Below are 14,576 nucleotides of genomic sequence, written 5' to 3' on the forward strand. Positions count from 1 at the left end.
TATTACCTCTCTCTTGCTTCCAGTTTGACCTGACCCCTATTGAGGTGGCCATAGAGGACATGCAGAAGAAGACTAGAGAGCTAGCAGTTGCCACACATAGAGAACAGCCCGATGCTAAGATGTTACAGATGCTGCTTCAAGGCTCTGTGGGAGCCACTGTTAACCAGGTACGAGCATTGCAGTGCACCGCTTCTATTTTACATTGCCTATTATAGCTGAAATGATCACTTACTTCATGCTTAACCACCTGATGGCTGTTATCCCAAAATGATGGCTCTTTGTATCATAGCCCCTTTTGTCCCCCGAGTGTCCCTTCTTAATGTGCAGGGGGGAAATAAACCTGAATAATTTACCTCTATTTATCTTATCACATTTACAGTTTCCATTGTAGTCACAGAGTGCAGGTGGGAGACATGACAGTGATCACACATCAAAGCCTTCACCCCATCCGCAACACTAATCCGTCCTTTGCTTTTCGCCTGATTTAGTTAAAACGTCAATTCATGGCCCTCCTCTCCTTTCATGTCCCCGCTGCACGGCATGCTGAACCGGAGGTCTCTTTGATCTGATAGCTTCCAGGTCTTGCCAGCCTGGTGAATGTTGGAGTAATGATGAAGCTAGCTACAGCGTCTCCACTCCCTCCCCCTATGCTTTATCTTCCGGCGTCTAATCTGACAGGTCCCTTGCTCCAACCCGGTGGTTGTATACATAACGCTAATGCTCAGCAGCTCCGTAAACATATAACTCTTGACTGTAATCAGCACAGGAGGCTGGCTTTCTGCGTGTGCGTCCGCAGCTCAGACCAAGGACTGAGGCCCAGGCCCAATGCGTTTATGATGCTAATCAGAGCTGTTTAACTGTGCCTGTCGTGATGCAGACACTCTGAGAGCGTGATGTGGTTTTTATGATGAATATAAGTTGGGATAACAAGATCTCATACTGGGCAAATGGGAGCCAAAAGGTGGGTGTATGCAGTGTTAGCAGGGACATTAGCCATGCAGGAGGCTAATCATGGCTCCTTTCCTGATCTGACATCTTCCTCATGTTCTTGTTCAGCATCTCAGGCTTGCATTAGGCATTCAGTTCGGAAGTCGTTTCCCCCTGCCTGAACGATCCCTCCTTTGTTCATACACTCTCGAACGCTTCCCCTCTTACCTCCTCTCTTTCCTTCCTCCACTCTGTTTTTGCTTTCTCTTTCTATGCCTCTCTAACTCAGTCCCTTTGTTTTTGTCCATTTCCCCCCCCGTTGTAGGGCCCGTTGGAGGTGGCCCAGGTCTTCCTGAATGAGATCCCAGCGGACCCGAAGCTCTTCCGTCACCACAATAAACTGCGCCTGTGTTTCAAAGAGTTTATAATGAGGTAAGATACGATCAAAGAAACACCACCCAGTGACTCCACGCAGCACCAGTCATGCAAAAATGAGGAAAAACACCACAAAAAAAAAGAAAACTACATAAAAACAATAACTTTCATGGTGAGCCAAAAAAACCTAAAGGAGTTATCCAACTATTTTACTTAAATTTGCATTTGTGCTTCCCTTTATTGTTACCAGTGGCTGGCGCTGGCTCAGCAGGTGGAAGTGTAGAACAATACTTCAAAGAGATTGTTGAGTAGAAAATTCAGTATGTTTGTGAGACTTGACTTGACGGAGTGAAAGTCTTCTTCAGGATGCTCTATATATACATCATCACTGGTGTCAGTGTAGGAAGATAAAAGAGCAGCGGAGACAACTGTGAGTGATGGAACCTGATATCCTGCTGTTTAAGCAAAGTGTCAGTCAAGATGCAGAGATGGAAATACTAATCGGCACTAAAGTGCACACCAGATTCTACTTAAAGCAACCAAACATGTACAGTAAGAGGAGTGTGAAATAATATTACCCATTGTGACAGAGGATACTTTTTTATTTCCCATATGTCTTTGAAGATATTTTTTTGTCATAATCACGTTTACTTGAATTGCAAAAGGTTAATGTTCCCAAGAGTTTCATTATATTTTGAATATTCAGAACATAATTTAAAACCACCCTACCCACAGCAGTGTGTCTTGAGGATATACTGATTTTGTGCAATAGATGTGTGTCTTTTGTGCAGGCATGTGTCTGTGTTTGTATGCGTGTGCTTTCATCTCGTGGGCATTCGCAGTTTGCCTCCAAAAGGTGGTTTTAATTTTCTTCCACTCATGTCACATTCCAGCTGCCTTGATTGCTACAAGCAGGTTGGCAAATATTTACTGTAATTTCATAAAGGTTTCTTTCCATCCTAAATCCAGCTAAGCTGGCACTCGACCCTTTCTATGCCAATTTTCCTTGACAGTGGTGTTCTAACACAATCCGCTGAAGAAAACACAATTTTAGAAGTTGATCTCCTGTTTCCCCACTGAATCAAATAACTCCAGTCATAAAGACATCAGGCCTCACACCTACACATGTCATCTTCTGTGCAACTCCGTACTGTTAACAGATGAACTGTAACGTTGTGGGTAGGTTCACATTAAATAGCTGCAGCAACATAGATATGAATCACAAATTTATGCAAGATTTTTGCTAATTTTATATTCCATTCAATAAACTGTGACCTCCTATTATGCATAATATTAAATAAGACTACTCATATGTAAACTTAAAACCTAGTAACGTTTTTTGTTGACTTTTAATCATGATTAGCCTGCAAGCATTCATTTCAACAACTACATTTTGTTAAACTATAAACCATCTTATATTGCCATGAATTCTCTTTGGTTTCTAAAACAAAACTAAAAATTTGGTTGTTTGGCGTCCTAAAAAAAATATTTGAAATTTAGGTATAAAAGGACACTGTTAAAGTGATAAACTAAAATAGAATTGCAGTTGTCTAAAATAAAAAGGTACTTCTCTCTTAAAAAATCCAAGCCAGTACATTTGAGCTGAAAAATGGGTCTCAAAGCTATTATGTCACTTGTTCTCACTTATAGCATTTCTTAAACGCATTAAGGTTTGAAGAGATGAATGTTGGAAAGGTTGTTTCCTTGATTGACAGGTGTCTGAGCTTTTCACAAGCTGCGGCGCTGCTGCTTTCTAGTCCCATCTCCCCGTTTCCCAAATTTGGATTATCTACCCCCAGTAACAGACAAAGATTACTTTTAAAGCCAGCTTCGAAAACATGTGAATGAAGTTACAAATACAGGAAAAGCCATTTATAGTTTTTTTACTGCAGAAGACAACTGCCAAATTAGTCAGTTGATAAAATAAATATATTTAATTATTTCATGACATCAGGAGAATCCATTTTAAAACTTTCAAACCAAGCAGTCAGACAGAAAGCTATATATCAGTTGATGTTTTTACGGCTTAGAAAATCCTTTTCTCTTGTGAACTGTCCTAAATGCTCATTGCCCTGTGTATTTACTGTATACTGTTACACGACATTGCTGTTTCCATATTACCCTCTTTAAAAGCTAACGGATAAACTCAGACATGTGTTTGCAATCATCTCAGTCTCTCTTATTTCCTGCTGACTGCTCTGTATGTTGGCCATTATACATGTCATGATAGAGGACCGCAGGGAGACCCCATTCCTGCCCTCTACTCTTAGTCCAGCTCAAATATTGTGGTGCTCTCGTTACCATAAGGCATAAGGGAGAATAGCATTTTATTTGTGAGTCATTTGTGATTTGGAGATTTACCTCTGCTGCCGCTTTTTTAACTGCGTTTTAAAACAGCTATGTGGGTCATTTACAGTTTAACTCGCATTCTAGCTGAGGAACTGAAAGATCCAATATAGGAATTCCTTACAGCCGAGGCCTTGTTAACTCATATGTAGAGCGCTCGCATGCAAAAGGAGTCCAATTTATGTCAAGTAGTTACTGGACGTTGTTAGCATGAAACAGTGCAGTGCATTTCGGAAGGCTTGAGGACAGGGAGGGGATTACCGCAAGATTGTTTTGCATAGAATCATTGTCAAAGCTTTTTTTTAAGGTATTTTCATTAAAAAGGTCAAGTACATTCAACCCTTTTTTTTTTTTTTCTTCATCTCATGCAATGTCATTTAAGAAATCGCAGTTTAAAACTCCACGCTGCTCTCTGTCCTGTAGGTGTGGTGAGGCAGTTGAGAAGAATAAGCACCTGATCACATTCGACCAGAAGGAGTACCAGCAGGAGCTGAAGAAGAATTACAACCGCCTGAGAGAGAACCTGAGGCCTATGCTGGAGAGGAAGATACCTGAGCTCTATAAACCCATCATCAGGCCTCGGCTTGAGAACAGGTAAACAAGTCAAACAGCCAATTCTGTTTTGACAAGGGAAAAAAACACATATCATTGATCTTTTTCAACACTGTATGATTGCTGAACCCAAAGAGAAGTGAGAACAAATGGAATTGAGCAGAGATCCATTCACAGTGACCGTGTCGCCTCTACAAGTATTGATAGCTGAACCAGAGCCACAGTACACAGATTGAGTGCTGAACCAAAGCTATGGCCACACTGTACCCATGCAGTAGTAAGGACTGATTGCTCACTAAGTGCTTTCATGATTGACCATGGTGATCTTGATACATCTCGCAATTTACTTCTATGCAGAGTGATGAGCATGTACTTCAAAGGGATACTTAACCCCTGAATTTTGATTTTTCTATTGATTACTTAGGAATGTGAAGTGAGCTTTCAAAATCAGTTGCTTCAGTATTCTTGATCAAATTAACTTGGATGAGGACCAATATTTACAGCAATAAAATGATGTGAAAATATTAAAAAAAAATAATAAATACATCCCTATTGATATTGGATTTCTTTAGTTTATTGCCAATATTCATTATTGATAGTTAAATGGATTGGATATACATACACATAGTAGTATAGTATTTTAACACATATTGGTATACACACAGATACATCTGCAATAGCTATATCGGCCAATATAATGGCCTGTATTGATACAAAAAATCCTATTTTTTGTGCCTTGCTCATGGAAACATTTACCATAAGTCTGTACTTCTACACATACCTGCCCTGAACCTTCGTCCACCTCTTCCTCATCATCATAATCATCCCTTATCTTGACGTTTTCCACGTCTACCCTCATCTACTTGTCCTCTCCGTCTCACAGGGATTCCTTCAAACGTCTAAGTTTCCGCAGAGCTCCGGAGGAAAACTCCTGAGATGCCACGACTCGTCTGAGAGACAGAGAGCGCTACGGAGAGGAAGTGGAGGCTGTCACACAATCGAGAGAGGAAACGAGAAGATAAGATGAAAGAAGAGAAAATCGAGGGAAAAAGGAACTGCTAGTGACACCCTTTGCACTCCTCTGCGCTGGAGCAGCACATTGTGATCACAATGGAGGACTCAGTTTCCGGCAGCTTAATAATGTCTGCTGCAAGTCCACTTTTATGATTTCAAGGTTGTTTGTTACAGGAGGCAAAAGCTGAGTGAGCGCATAAAAATATGGAGCTGGGAATCTCAAGCAAAGTGTAGCTTTTTGAGCATTTCACTGTAAAATCTTCAGATGCTTTGGCTCTGTTGATTTCCTTTTTAGATAACTGCAAGTCCTAATAATGCTGCAAACATTTCTTCTGGGTTGGTACAGAGGCAGACTAGAGTCCCTCTCTGAGGTCCTTGCTGGCCCAGGGCCTGTGTGTGTGCCAATGATGCTTGTGTCCTGTGTGTGTACGTAAATGTGTGAACGGATGTGTGTTTATTTAGATAATGTTTGGAGTAGACAATTTGGGGCCATACTGAAATCACTTTGTACTCGGTGATGATAAATGCTTCTGTTATGTGCTAAATGGCCTCTGAAATTCCACTGGGCGTCTATGCATGAAATGTGCCAGTTAGAGCAGCGAGAGTATGGACGGATTTGTGCACTGGAAAAATAGACACAATTTCCTGTGTTAGCTCTTAAGGCCATTCTTGTCTTAATATTGTTGAACATACAGTACCTGAACATGTAGCTAATGGTCAGTTTAACAGTTTAACTTATTGATGAGCTTACACAAGAGGTAGATAGACATACTATATCTGAGGCTCTAAATCACACATGGCTTATCTCTAAATTCTCATTTTGTATATAGTAGATGTATTACATCAGATAGTTACAAAGATGTTTACAAAAGGTATGAAAAACTATTTTGCATTTTATGGAAATGTATTTTTAGATAAATAATAGCAATAATGATATCAATTGAAAATGTTATTCAGTAGGCAGGATTCAGTGACCGAGTGTACTGTAACAATCTCAGTGTATGTTCCAGTAGTTGCAGTACCTGTAAATAGTTCACTTCCTACGATACACAGAGTGCCAAATTTATTTCCTTCTTTCTTCCTTAAGAACTGAGATACTGGAAATGCAACATTCACTCCACACAGCTGTGCTTTGCAGTGTGCATTATGTTTACTTGTCAAAATACATTCCAGAGGAGAGATTTACTTCTGCTTTGCAGCATTGAATAGTGGCAACCTGATATCCTTTGATCCGATAACAGCTCACTCTGTATCTCAGTAATGGAAATGTACTTGCCATTTCAAAAGTGTGTACACACTTTTATAAACATTAATACTCGTTTGAATATTTTTCGCTCTGTTTCCAGGTACATCTGTTATTTATGAGCTGTTGAATGTTTTTAAATGGCTAAATAAGATGAACAAATCTTATAGTGTGAGTATTAATTAAAATGTATACCTATTTTTGAATCATGCAGTACATTGCTGAAAGTTGCAGTTATAAGATACATTGGTGGCATTCAACTTCTGGAGACTGCATTTATGTTTCTTTAACAGTTATTTTTATGTTTATACCTGTTATGTTTTAATAAATGTGTAATTTGTACTTGTCATGCATTTTGTTCCTATTGAAGAACCCAAATAAAACTTAATATATGCACAATTGTCATTAGTGTTAAGTGACTGTTTTAAAACTATTACTTTCAAGAAATGGCCTTTACATTTTTGTATTATTAATATTACATAGCTATATCACTTGCTTGCTGTCAATTGATAAACTGACGCAACATTCGCAGATTAAATATCCATAATAGTTAATATTATAATTATAATATTACATTACATTACATTACAGTCATTTAGCAGACGCTTTTATCCAAAGCGACTTACAGGAAGTGTATTCCACATAGGTATTCAAGAGAACTACTAGTCACCAGAAGTCATAAGTGCATCTCCTTTCTTAAACAAGCATCTTAAAGCATAAACCAGAGCAAAAGTATAGTGCAGAGGCAAATTACTACGAAAACAATAATTGGAACAAACTAATACGAATACAATAAGTGCTACAAACTACTACGAATAGGATAAGTGCAGTATACGAATACAATAAGTGCAACGAACTGATACGAATACAATAAGTGCTACGAGGAAGGCTCAGGGTAGTACTTCTTGAAGAGGTGAGTTTTCAGCCTGCGCCTAAAGATGGGCAGCGACTCTGCTGTCCTGACGTCGGTGGGGAGTTCATTCCACCACTGAGGGGCCAGGACAGAGAAAAGCTGTGACCGGGTGGATCGGCCGCAGGGACCTCTGAGCGACGGGGCAACCAGTCGCCCCGATAACTAATATTAGTTATCAATAATATTTTCATTCAACTATATCCATTTTACTGGTAGGTGGTTCAGTAGGCTACTGTAACTATTACTGATTAATAAAATGTGACTGGTAAATATCTTGAGATTAAAAGGTGCGAAGAACTCGGGGGATGAAATCCAAAAACTACAACCTTCTGCTGTCGCGTCAATGCGACGTCATCACTGCGCGACGTCAACATTGACGGACACAGGTTTGTTGTCGATTTCATTAACAACAAGCGGGTGCTTATGGGTACTCAGCGTTACACCGACAGTTGTTTTTAGGCATATTGCTAAAACCCCCCCGTGAGCTACAGTGAAGTTGGTGATACTTGTCGGCACCGCTGCTGTGGTTTTGAACTGCTTCAAATTAAAGTTTAAAACTCGACACGACTCGTCAGGTCCTCTCAAACAGACCTATAGTTATGCACAGACTCTAACATGTCTGTATAAGACGTAACGTGTGTCATACATTCCAGACAAATATAGGGTTGAGTATTTAAACTTCTGCTCTTTAGCCTGTAGTTTAAAACCAAAACATGAAGGCTAACCCTTTATGAGGTGAACAGAAACGTTTTGTCTGATATGGCTTCAGTGTGCATTACAAGGCAAGCTCTCACCTGTTTGCCCGCCAGGACTCTGTATGCGCCCTGACCTGCCACAGTTTAACCTTCCACAAAGTAGCTAATATCCTGTTTCTTTTCAATATCCATCTTTACTCCACTAAGCTCATAGCGACCCATTTTAAAACTCTTGGAGTCACTTCTTGTCATTTCATTCTTTAGTATACAGATATAAATACAGTGAACATACTCGCCAGTCTACAAGTGATTATGTTACTGTAACCACATAGTTGGAAACAGACTGGTCATTTAAGTCATTTTTTTAGCCAACCTCTTACAGTAATGAGAGATATTATTGTTGTTTTTTTTGGCTTCTTCTTCTTGTAGCTGTAGATATTATCCTCTGTTTTTGTGTGCTCATAAATTTATGAATTTACTCTTGCACTGAATAACCTCTAAGGATTTCCTGCTGTAAATGGTAATTGCACCTCCGTCTCGCCAAACCTGCTCCATGCCCCAAGCAGGCTAAATGGAAGGATTGTGACTGTAAAAACCCTGATATACAGCAGCGAGAGCTTTAATATAGGCTGCAGCAGATCGTTAACTCTTGTTGGTGCTGGGCTAAGGTGTTCTGCTAATAAAATAACTTACTTATACCTCCACTTCATTAACACAGATCAAAATGGGATCATGAAACAGTTTTCCTGTGTGGAAACATTTGTGGAATGTGTGAACAGATTGAGTTTGGCATTCAAGATTGAGTTGAGCATACAGACCCTCACAGTTTTGGCTTCATCGCAGTAAACTGGCAGAACACTTAATGCACAAACAAAAGTAACCACCTCAGCCCACAGGAAGCTATAGACTATCAACTAATAGTGATGACCGTAACTTACACAAACACACACTTTTTCCATAACCCTATGATCGATAAAATGTTTGTAATATGGAAAATAAAACCATAATTAAAATAAAGCTTTATTTTTGATCTTGCCTCTTAGGTTTAACCATCCTCTGCTAAACTTTGACACAATTTGTGTGACATGGAGCCAGACGGGGACCTAAACCCCGATACGGATGACCTTCCACTCCGAGCCAATACTAACCACATACTTGTCAGACATTATGTGCTGGACCTGACCGTTCATTTCGACAGGAAGGTCATCAGTGGTAATGTCGTTCTGTTCCTGGAGCCTTGCTCTGGATCGGGGACTACGGCTGAGGAAGACAGTGGAGCTGGAGCTGGGACCAAAGAGGCCGGAGTGAGTCAGGGTGCGTTTGTGTGTAGACCTCGCAATGTGGATGAAGTTGAGGATGGTACAAAAGGACGTGTGGAGACTCCGACAAGGATGGAGAAGAAGTGTGGTGCTAAAGAAAGAGATACACCTGAATTTCAGGCTCTGCCTGGCATTGCGTTGGCGCAGACTGCAGCTGAAACGGAAAATATTCAGTCTTCATATTTGTGGGAAACTACCAGCGACGGTGATTTTACCTTAACGCTGGACTGCTGTGACATCGACGTGTCAAAGGTGGAAGAGGTGGACGTCACCTCTGTGTCAGCCACGTCTGGCCTCCTGCTAGAGGTTAAATCTGAGAAGTCAGTTGTCAGTTCAGTGAACCATCAAGCAGCCTTTATTCAGAATCTTATCTCGATGCCCTCCAGCCGATGGAGGCAGAAGCAGCAGCTCTTCTTGCTGTGTAGCCGTGCCCTCGGTGCTCAGGATGGCAGCTCGCTGCATTTTCAGAGAGACAAATGGAGTTTGCAGGTGAGAAAGAAGGGGGTCGCGTCACCTCATGAGTTTCCTCGTGCTCTCAGGATCTGCTATGAGACGAGGCCAGCAGGAGGCTCTGTGAGGTGGACCAAAGACCAGGACGACAGGTTTGTCTCAGGATGCAAAAACATTGAAACCATTTAGTGGTTTCACATGATTAGACTCCCTCTTAAATACTTTAAAACTGGTGGCACATCTGCTCTGATATCTGCTTCTCGAATGACAGTGTAATATTATGAGCTTGCCATGTTAGACTCGAATAATACTGGTTCATTAATTCACAGAAACACGCTTCAAGCTATTGTATTCTGTTCTCTGTGTCGATGCTTTACGTGTATATGTGTGAGTTTGGTGGATCCTTTGAGAATTGTATGAGGGTTGTTTATAGTTTACCATTGTTTACCCTTCCAGGGTGTGTGTTTACACTGCCGGTTCTCCCATCAACAACAGAGCACTCTTCCCCTGCCAGGAGCCGCCTGTTGCCATGTCAACGTGGCAGGCAACAGTACGGGCCCCCAGTGAGTGTGTGGTTTTGATGAGCGGGGAGGAGCCCGCTATACCTTTTGAGGACGGGGACACACGTAAGCTGTTATTTCGCAAACCTTTTGTGGAAACCAGTCAAGTCGATTTTATGAATGTAGCCCAAAGTCACAAATTTGCTCTGATTCTGAGCAGCATGAAACACTTTCTATCTATCTAGACCCTTGATTGAAAATATGGCTTAGTTTTAAGGGACTATTTGTTCAGTAATAAAATAACGTTTTCCTGAAATAATTTGTGTTAAAGAAAAAAGGGGAAATTATGTTATTTTGGTATTATTTGAATCTGTATGGACAATGATATAGAAACATTTCATAAGTGACTTATTTAGTTTGACACAAGTTTACTCTAGTCATGTTTCAGCACTCTGAAACTCTGTGAACACCTCAGACATAATTCAAATAGGTATGATGAGTTGTGTTTATTGGCATCTGTTGAAACCAAACAAAAAATAACACGGAGACGTGCTATAAAAAATAGATGCAAGTGTGAATGAGATTACTGTAGCTGTACAGGTGGTTGACAACTGACTTACAGAATTAATAAATCCTAAATTGACATATTTCTTTGATTGACATAGAAAATGTTAACTGCGTCTAGCAACCGCTACTTAGATCTGTATCATTTGAAAGGTTGGCATGGAGGATATGATGGGTTAGGTTGAAATAACAAGCAGTAAGAACAACACGACTTCAGACTGAATGGTGAAGTGAAACAAAATGACATTTCAGTTCAAATGTTACCGACGTTCTCTGCCTGTTTTTCTCTCCATTTCCCTCCCTTTGACATTTTCATCCTCTCTCTCTTACCCTCCCTCTACTCTCCGCAGGCTCCCTAATCTGGAATTACTACGTCACTATGCCCATGCCCGCCTCTACCTTCACCTTGGCAGTGGGCCACTGGCGTCAAGTCACAGCAGAAAATCCCCCAGCATTGGACAAACTCAGCTCTGGACCTGGGGAATGGGCTGAGGCTGACCTTATGTCTGGACTTGGAAGCTCCATCAGTGAAGAAGTAAAGGGCTCTCCACTCAAGACTGGCAGGTATTTTATTATTTGTTCCTTTCTTCCTGTAGGACCTCCCCCTCTCCAGACTGTTATTAACCCAAGTCTGGCCCTTCAACATTCCACGGTGAAACTTTCCTTTTCGCCGTACCAAAAATGGTGCAGGTGGACTGAGGGTGATGGATAGGGTGCAGTACTCAATCAGCTTCTTTATGACAAGTACATTAAAGCTTGTGCTATAGTGCATTGGGTTCAGTTCCCAGCAGACATTATCTTTGGACACCAAAATAGGTAAAGCTCACAAAAATGTATGGAGGTACAGGATCTAACAGTGCAGGCTGGGGCATAAGAGAGGGCTGGCTTGCTTTGGGAAGGGTGGGGCTGGGGTCTCCCTCTCCACTGGCCAGCAGGTTGGCAGGTCTGCCAGTGGTTTCCAGTAATCCCCCTCCTCCCCTCATGGTTTTCCTCCAGCAGCAGCCCAGCTGTAGCCTGCTGCAGGCCCCAGGAATCTCCCGCTACAAGGAAGGCCTTTATTTTCAGTGAAAGGTTGGAAGGAAACTTGGATGTCGCTCGAGACCTTTGGAACGGTTCTGATGCTGAGGATGGAGGGAGTGCTGGATATGGGATTTAGAGTGAATGAGATTGCATGTCGGCTAGATATTTTTGGGGATCACTGTGGTTTGCCTTTGTGACGTATGTATTCCATATTTCCACTGCTTTGATTTCCATGCTTAGCACAGAGAGACGGGACACATTGTGCCATATTTGGTTCACCGACTCAAGAGATGCATATTATTTTAATAAGAAAATGTATGAAATCTTTGTTATTAACCTTGTATTAAACTTCTCTCACCTGTTTTGATCTGCTATAGCAGGGACCAGACCACCCGCTCAGACTCTTCATTCTGTTACTCTTCCCATGAGGATGGGGGGCTCTCTGTAACTGATTATTCAGGCATGGTGGATGACGGCATCTCTTGTTCCCATGGCGACTACCCTTGCCGATTTACCGAGCAGTCGGCTAGATCCCAGCGGGTGATTCCACACCGTGTGTTTGGACCTGTCTGCTTGCTTCAGAAAGCCCAGGTGGAGTTTTGACAAAGAACCACTGAGACACTGAGGCTAATTATATCTTATATGATTAGAAGAGACAGTTAGCATCAGCTAATGTTCGTGTCAGTATGCCAGCGGTTTTCAACTGCCATCTCTTGGCAGAATGGTAAAAGTATGGCACTGTAATCTCTCATGAAGCCCACTCAAAACATTCCTCATACTCTAAAAGTGCATTTGTAGTTAGAATAATATTTATATTATTAGTATTAAGTCAAATGATTTTGCACGTCAGTCAGCTCTGAGCTGATGATTCTTGTTAAAGAAACATTAAGAACAAACAACCTTTGAGTTTATATTAGATATCCTCTGACCTGCAGCACATAGGACCATCATTTATATACATAATGCATATATGTCAGAGCAAATACATGTATCTGCTTCAGGCAAAACTTGAAGTTGTATTGTTGTCAGTTGTTTTGAGAAACTTGTTGCCTTCCTCTTGCAGATGGGAGTCCTAGCGCTTCTGCCTCGATGTTTGGCTGCAGCCCACACTGTTCTGGGGGTCCACCCCTTTCCCCGCCTTGATGTTCTCATCGTTCCAGCAGGGTTTTCCAGTCTGGGCATGGCCAGGTAATGACACCTTGGTCTGTTGGCGAAATGATGTAATGTGTGAACTCCTCAAAATGCTGGAAAGCGCAAAGGGGAAGGAAGATAGGAAGACCCATACAACTAGTTGAATAAGGAATTAAGGGTTGGAAATTTAAATAAAAAAAGGTAAAAAATGTACCTACAATGATTGATTTTAGACAACTTGAACACAACAATGACATGTTATCACTTCTAAGTTGATATGGCAAATAATTGCCTTTTTAAACATCCAGCAGAAACAGAGCGACATTCAAATTTTTTATAGCCACCTTACTGTAAGTCCAATATTCACTCTCTCTATAGCTCTGTTTTTGGTCTCCACCAACTCCAGAAGGAAATATCTGGCTCATAACTGCTAAATGCTCCATTGTGTTCACCAGTAGTAGCTAAATTAATCTGTTTTCTGATTGGTGCTTGGGAGTTTGTGGACAGTGGGTTCTTATAGTTTTGTTTTTTGGGACAGTCACCTGCTGCTTCTGGAAATGATGCTGATGAGAGCTGTGTGAACCAAAACAGGCTGTAAAACCAAAATAATAAGCTGAAAGGTGCTATAACGCTCCGTAATGGGGAGTTGTATGGTTGGTTATTATCTACATGGGTGATACTGTGAACATCACATTAAAAATCACACATAATAATTTAATCCATTGTTATTAATAAATATAGCAGCTTTAAAGTTTCTTCAGTCGCGGCTTAGCATTTTTACTGTATTCTGCTTTCATTTAAAGGCCAATGTTTGGACAATCATTTACAAGTTGTAAATAAACAGTACATCAAAGATTTGCCACAACAAAGTCAGCACTTTGTTATTTTTCAAACTTTATCCGGTGGCTTCTGGTTTGGTTTTTTAAGCGAAAGGTTTCTGGGTTGCATGATTAATGACATACTTCATATTTCCAAACCCTCTCACTCTGTCTCAATCTTCTTTGAGGAGATCTTCCACATTGGAATTCTTTACTGAATTAAAGAGTCCAACTCCCTCCACACTCTGTTCAGTCACTTGTCATCCCTTCTTTTTTTCCCAATATAACCGCTTTCAACACTCGTCTGAGCTACTAGCATGTCAATTAATTGATTTTTGCAGCATAATTGAAATAAATACTCCAGAAGGACTAGGTTGAAGCCAGACAAAATATAAAAACACAAAAGGTGTCAGACAAAGGATTCTTCCACCTCTTTACTAGGCCTCTACTTAAATTCTTTTTTCCATACACTGTCCCTGTCTTCTTTCATGCTCCTATTATTAACCCATTACTTTTACTGCTTTTTTTATTCTCTCCCCCCCACATCCTGTTCACAAAACTCAACACCTCTTTCTTCCTTCATCCCTTTTCCCATCCCAAACAACTCTCTTATAACAAATCCCCATCACATCTCTAAACCTGCTCACATTTTTACAATTTAGCCATGAAGTTGAAACTCTGGGTAAAGTTTTCATCACCTCCTCTAAAC

At 40.9% G+C, this 14,576-nt stretch overlaps 2 protein-coding genes across 5 annotated transcripts in view; both read left to right on the forward strand.

Moving 5' to 3' along the window:
• Positions 1–6,856, forward strand: part of dock8 (dedicator of cytokinesis 8) — a 51,550-nt gene extending 44,694 nt beyond the window's left edge. For both annotated transcript variants that reach the window (XM_054611742.1, XM_054611744.1), the window contains exons 45-48: positions 24–167; positions 1,253–1,359; positions 4,072–4,242; positions 5,084–6,856. In XM_054611742.1, coding sequence (XP_054467717.1) covers positions 24–167; positions 1,253–1,359; positions 4,072–4,242; positions 5,084–5,135 — 474 coding nt within the window. In that variant the 3' untranslated portion in view covers positions 5,136–6,856. The remainder of the gene's footprint in view (positions 1–23; positions 168–1,252; positions 1,360–4,071; positions 4,243–5,083) is intronic.
• An 838-nt stretch (positions 6,857–7,694) lies between these two features.
• aopep (aminopeptidase O (putative)) overlaps positions 7,695–14,576 on the forward strand; it is a 70,282-nt gene continuing 63,400 nt past the window's right edge. For all 3 annotated transcript variants that reach the window (XM_054610681.1, XM_054610682.1, XM_054610683.1), the window contains exons 1-6: positions 7,695–7,756; positions 9,109–9,986; positions 10,291–10,460; positions 11,249–11,462; positions 12,296–12,509; positions 12,982–13,106. In XM_054610681.1, the coding sequence (XP_054466656.1) occupies positions 9,151–9,986; positions 10,291–10,460; positions 11,249–11,462; positions 12,296–12,509; positions 12,982–13,106 (1,559 nt within the window). In that variant the 5' untranslated portion in view covers positions 7,695–7,756; positions 9,109–9,150. The remainder of the gene's footprint in view (positions 7,757–9,108; positions 9,987–10,290; positions 10,461–11,248; positions 11,463–12,295; positions 12,510–12,981; positions 13,107–14,576) is intronic.

This window comes from Anoplopoma fimbria, chromosome 13, assembly GCF_027596085.1.
Source record: "Anoplopoma fimbria isolate UVic2021 breed Golden Eagle Sablefish chromosome 13, Afim_UVic_2022, whole genome shotgun sequence".
Lineage (NCBI taxonomy): Eukaryota > Metazoa > Chordata > Actinopteri > Perciformes > Anoplopomatidae > Anoplopoma > Anoplopoma fimbria.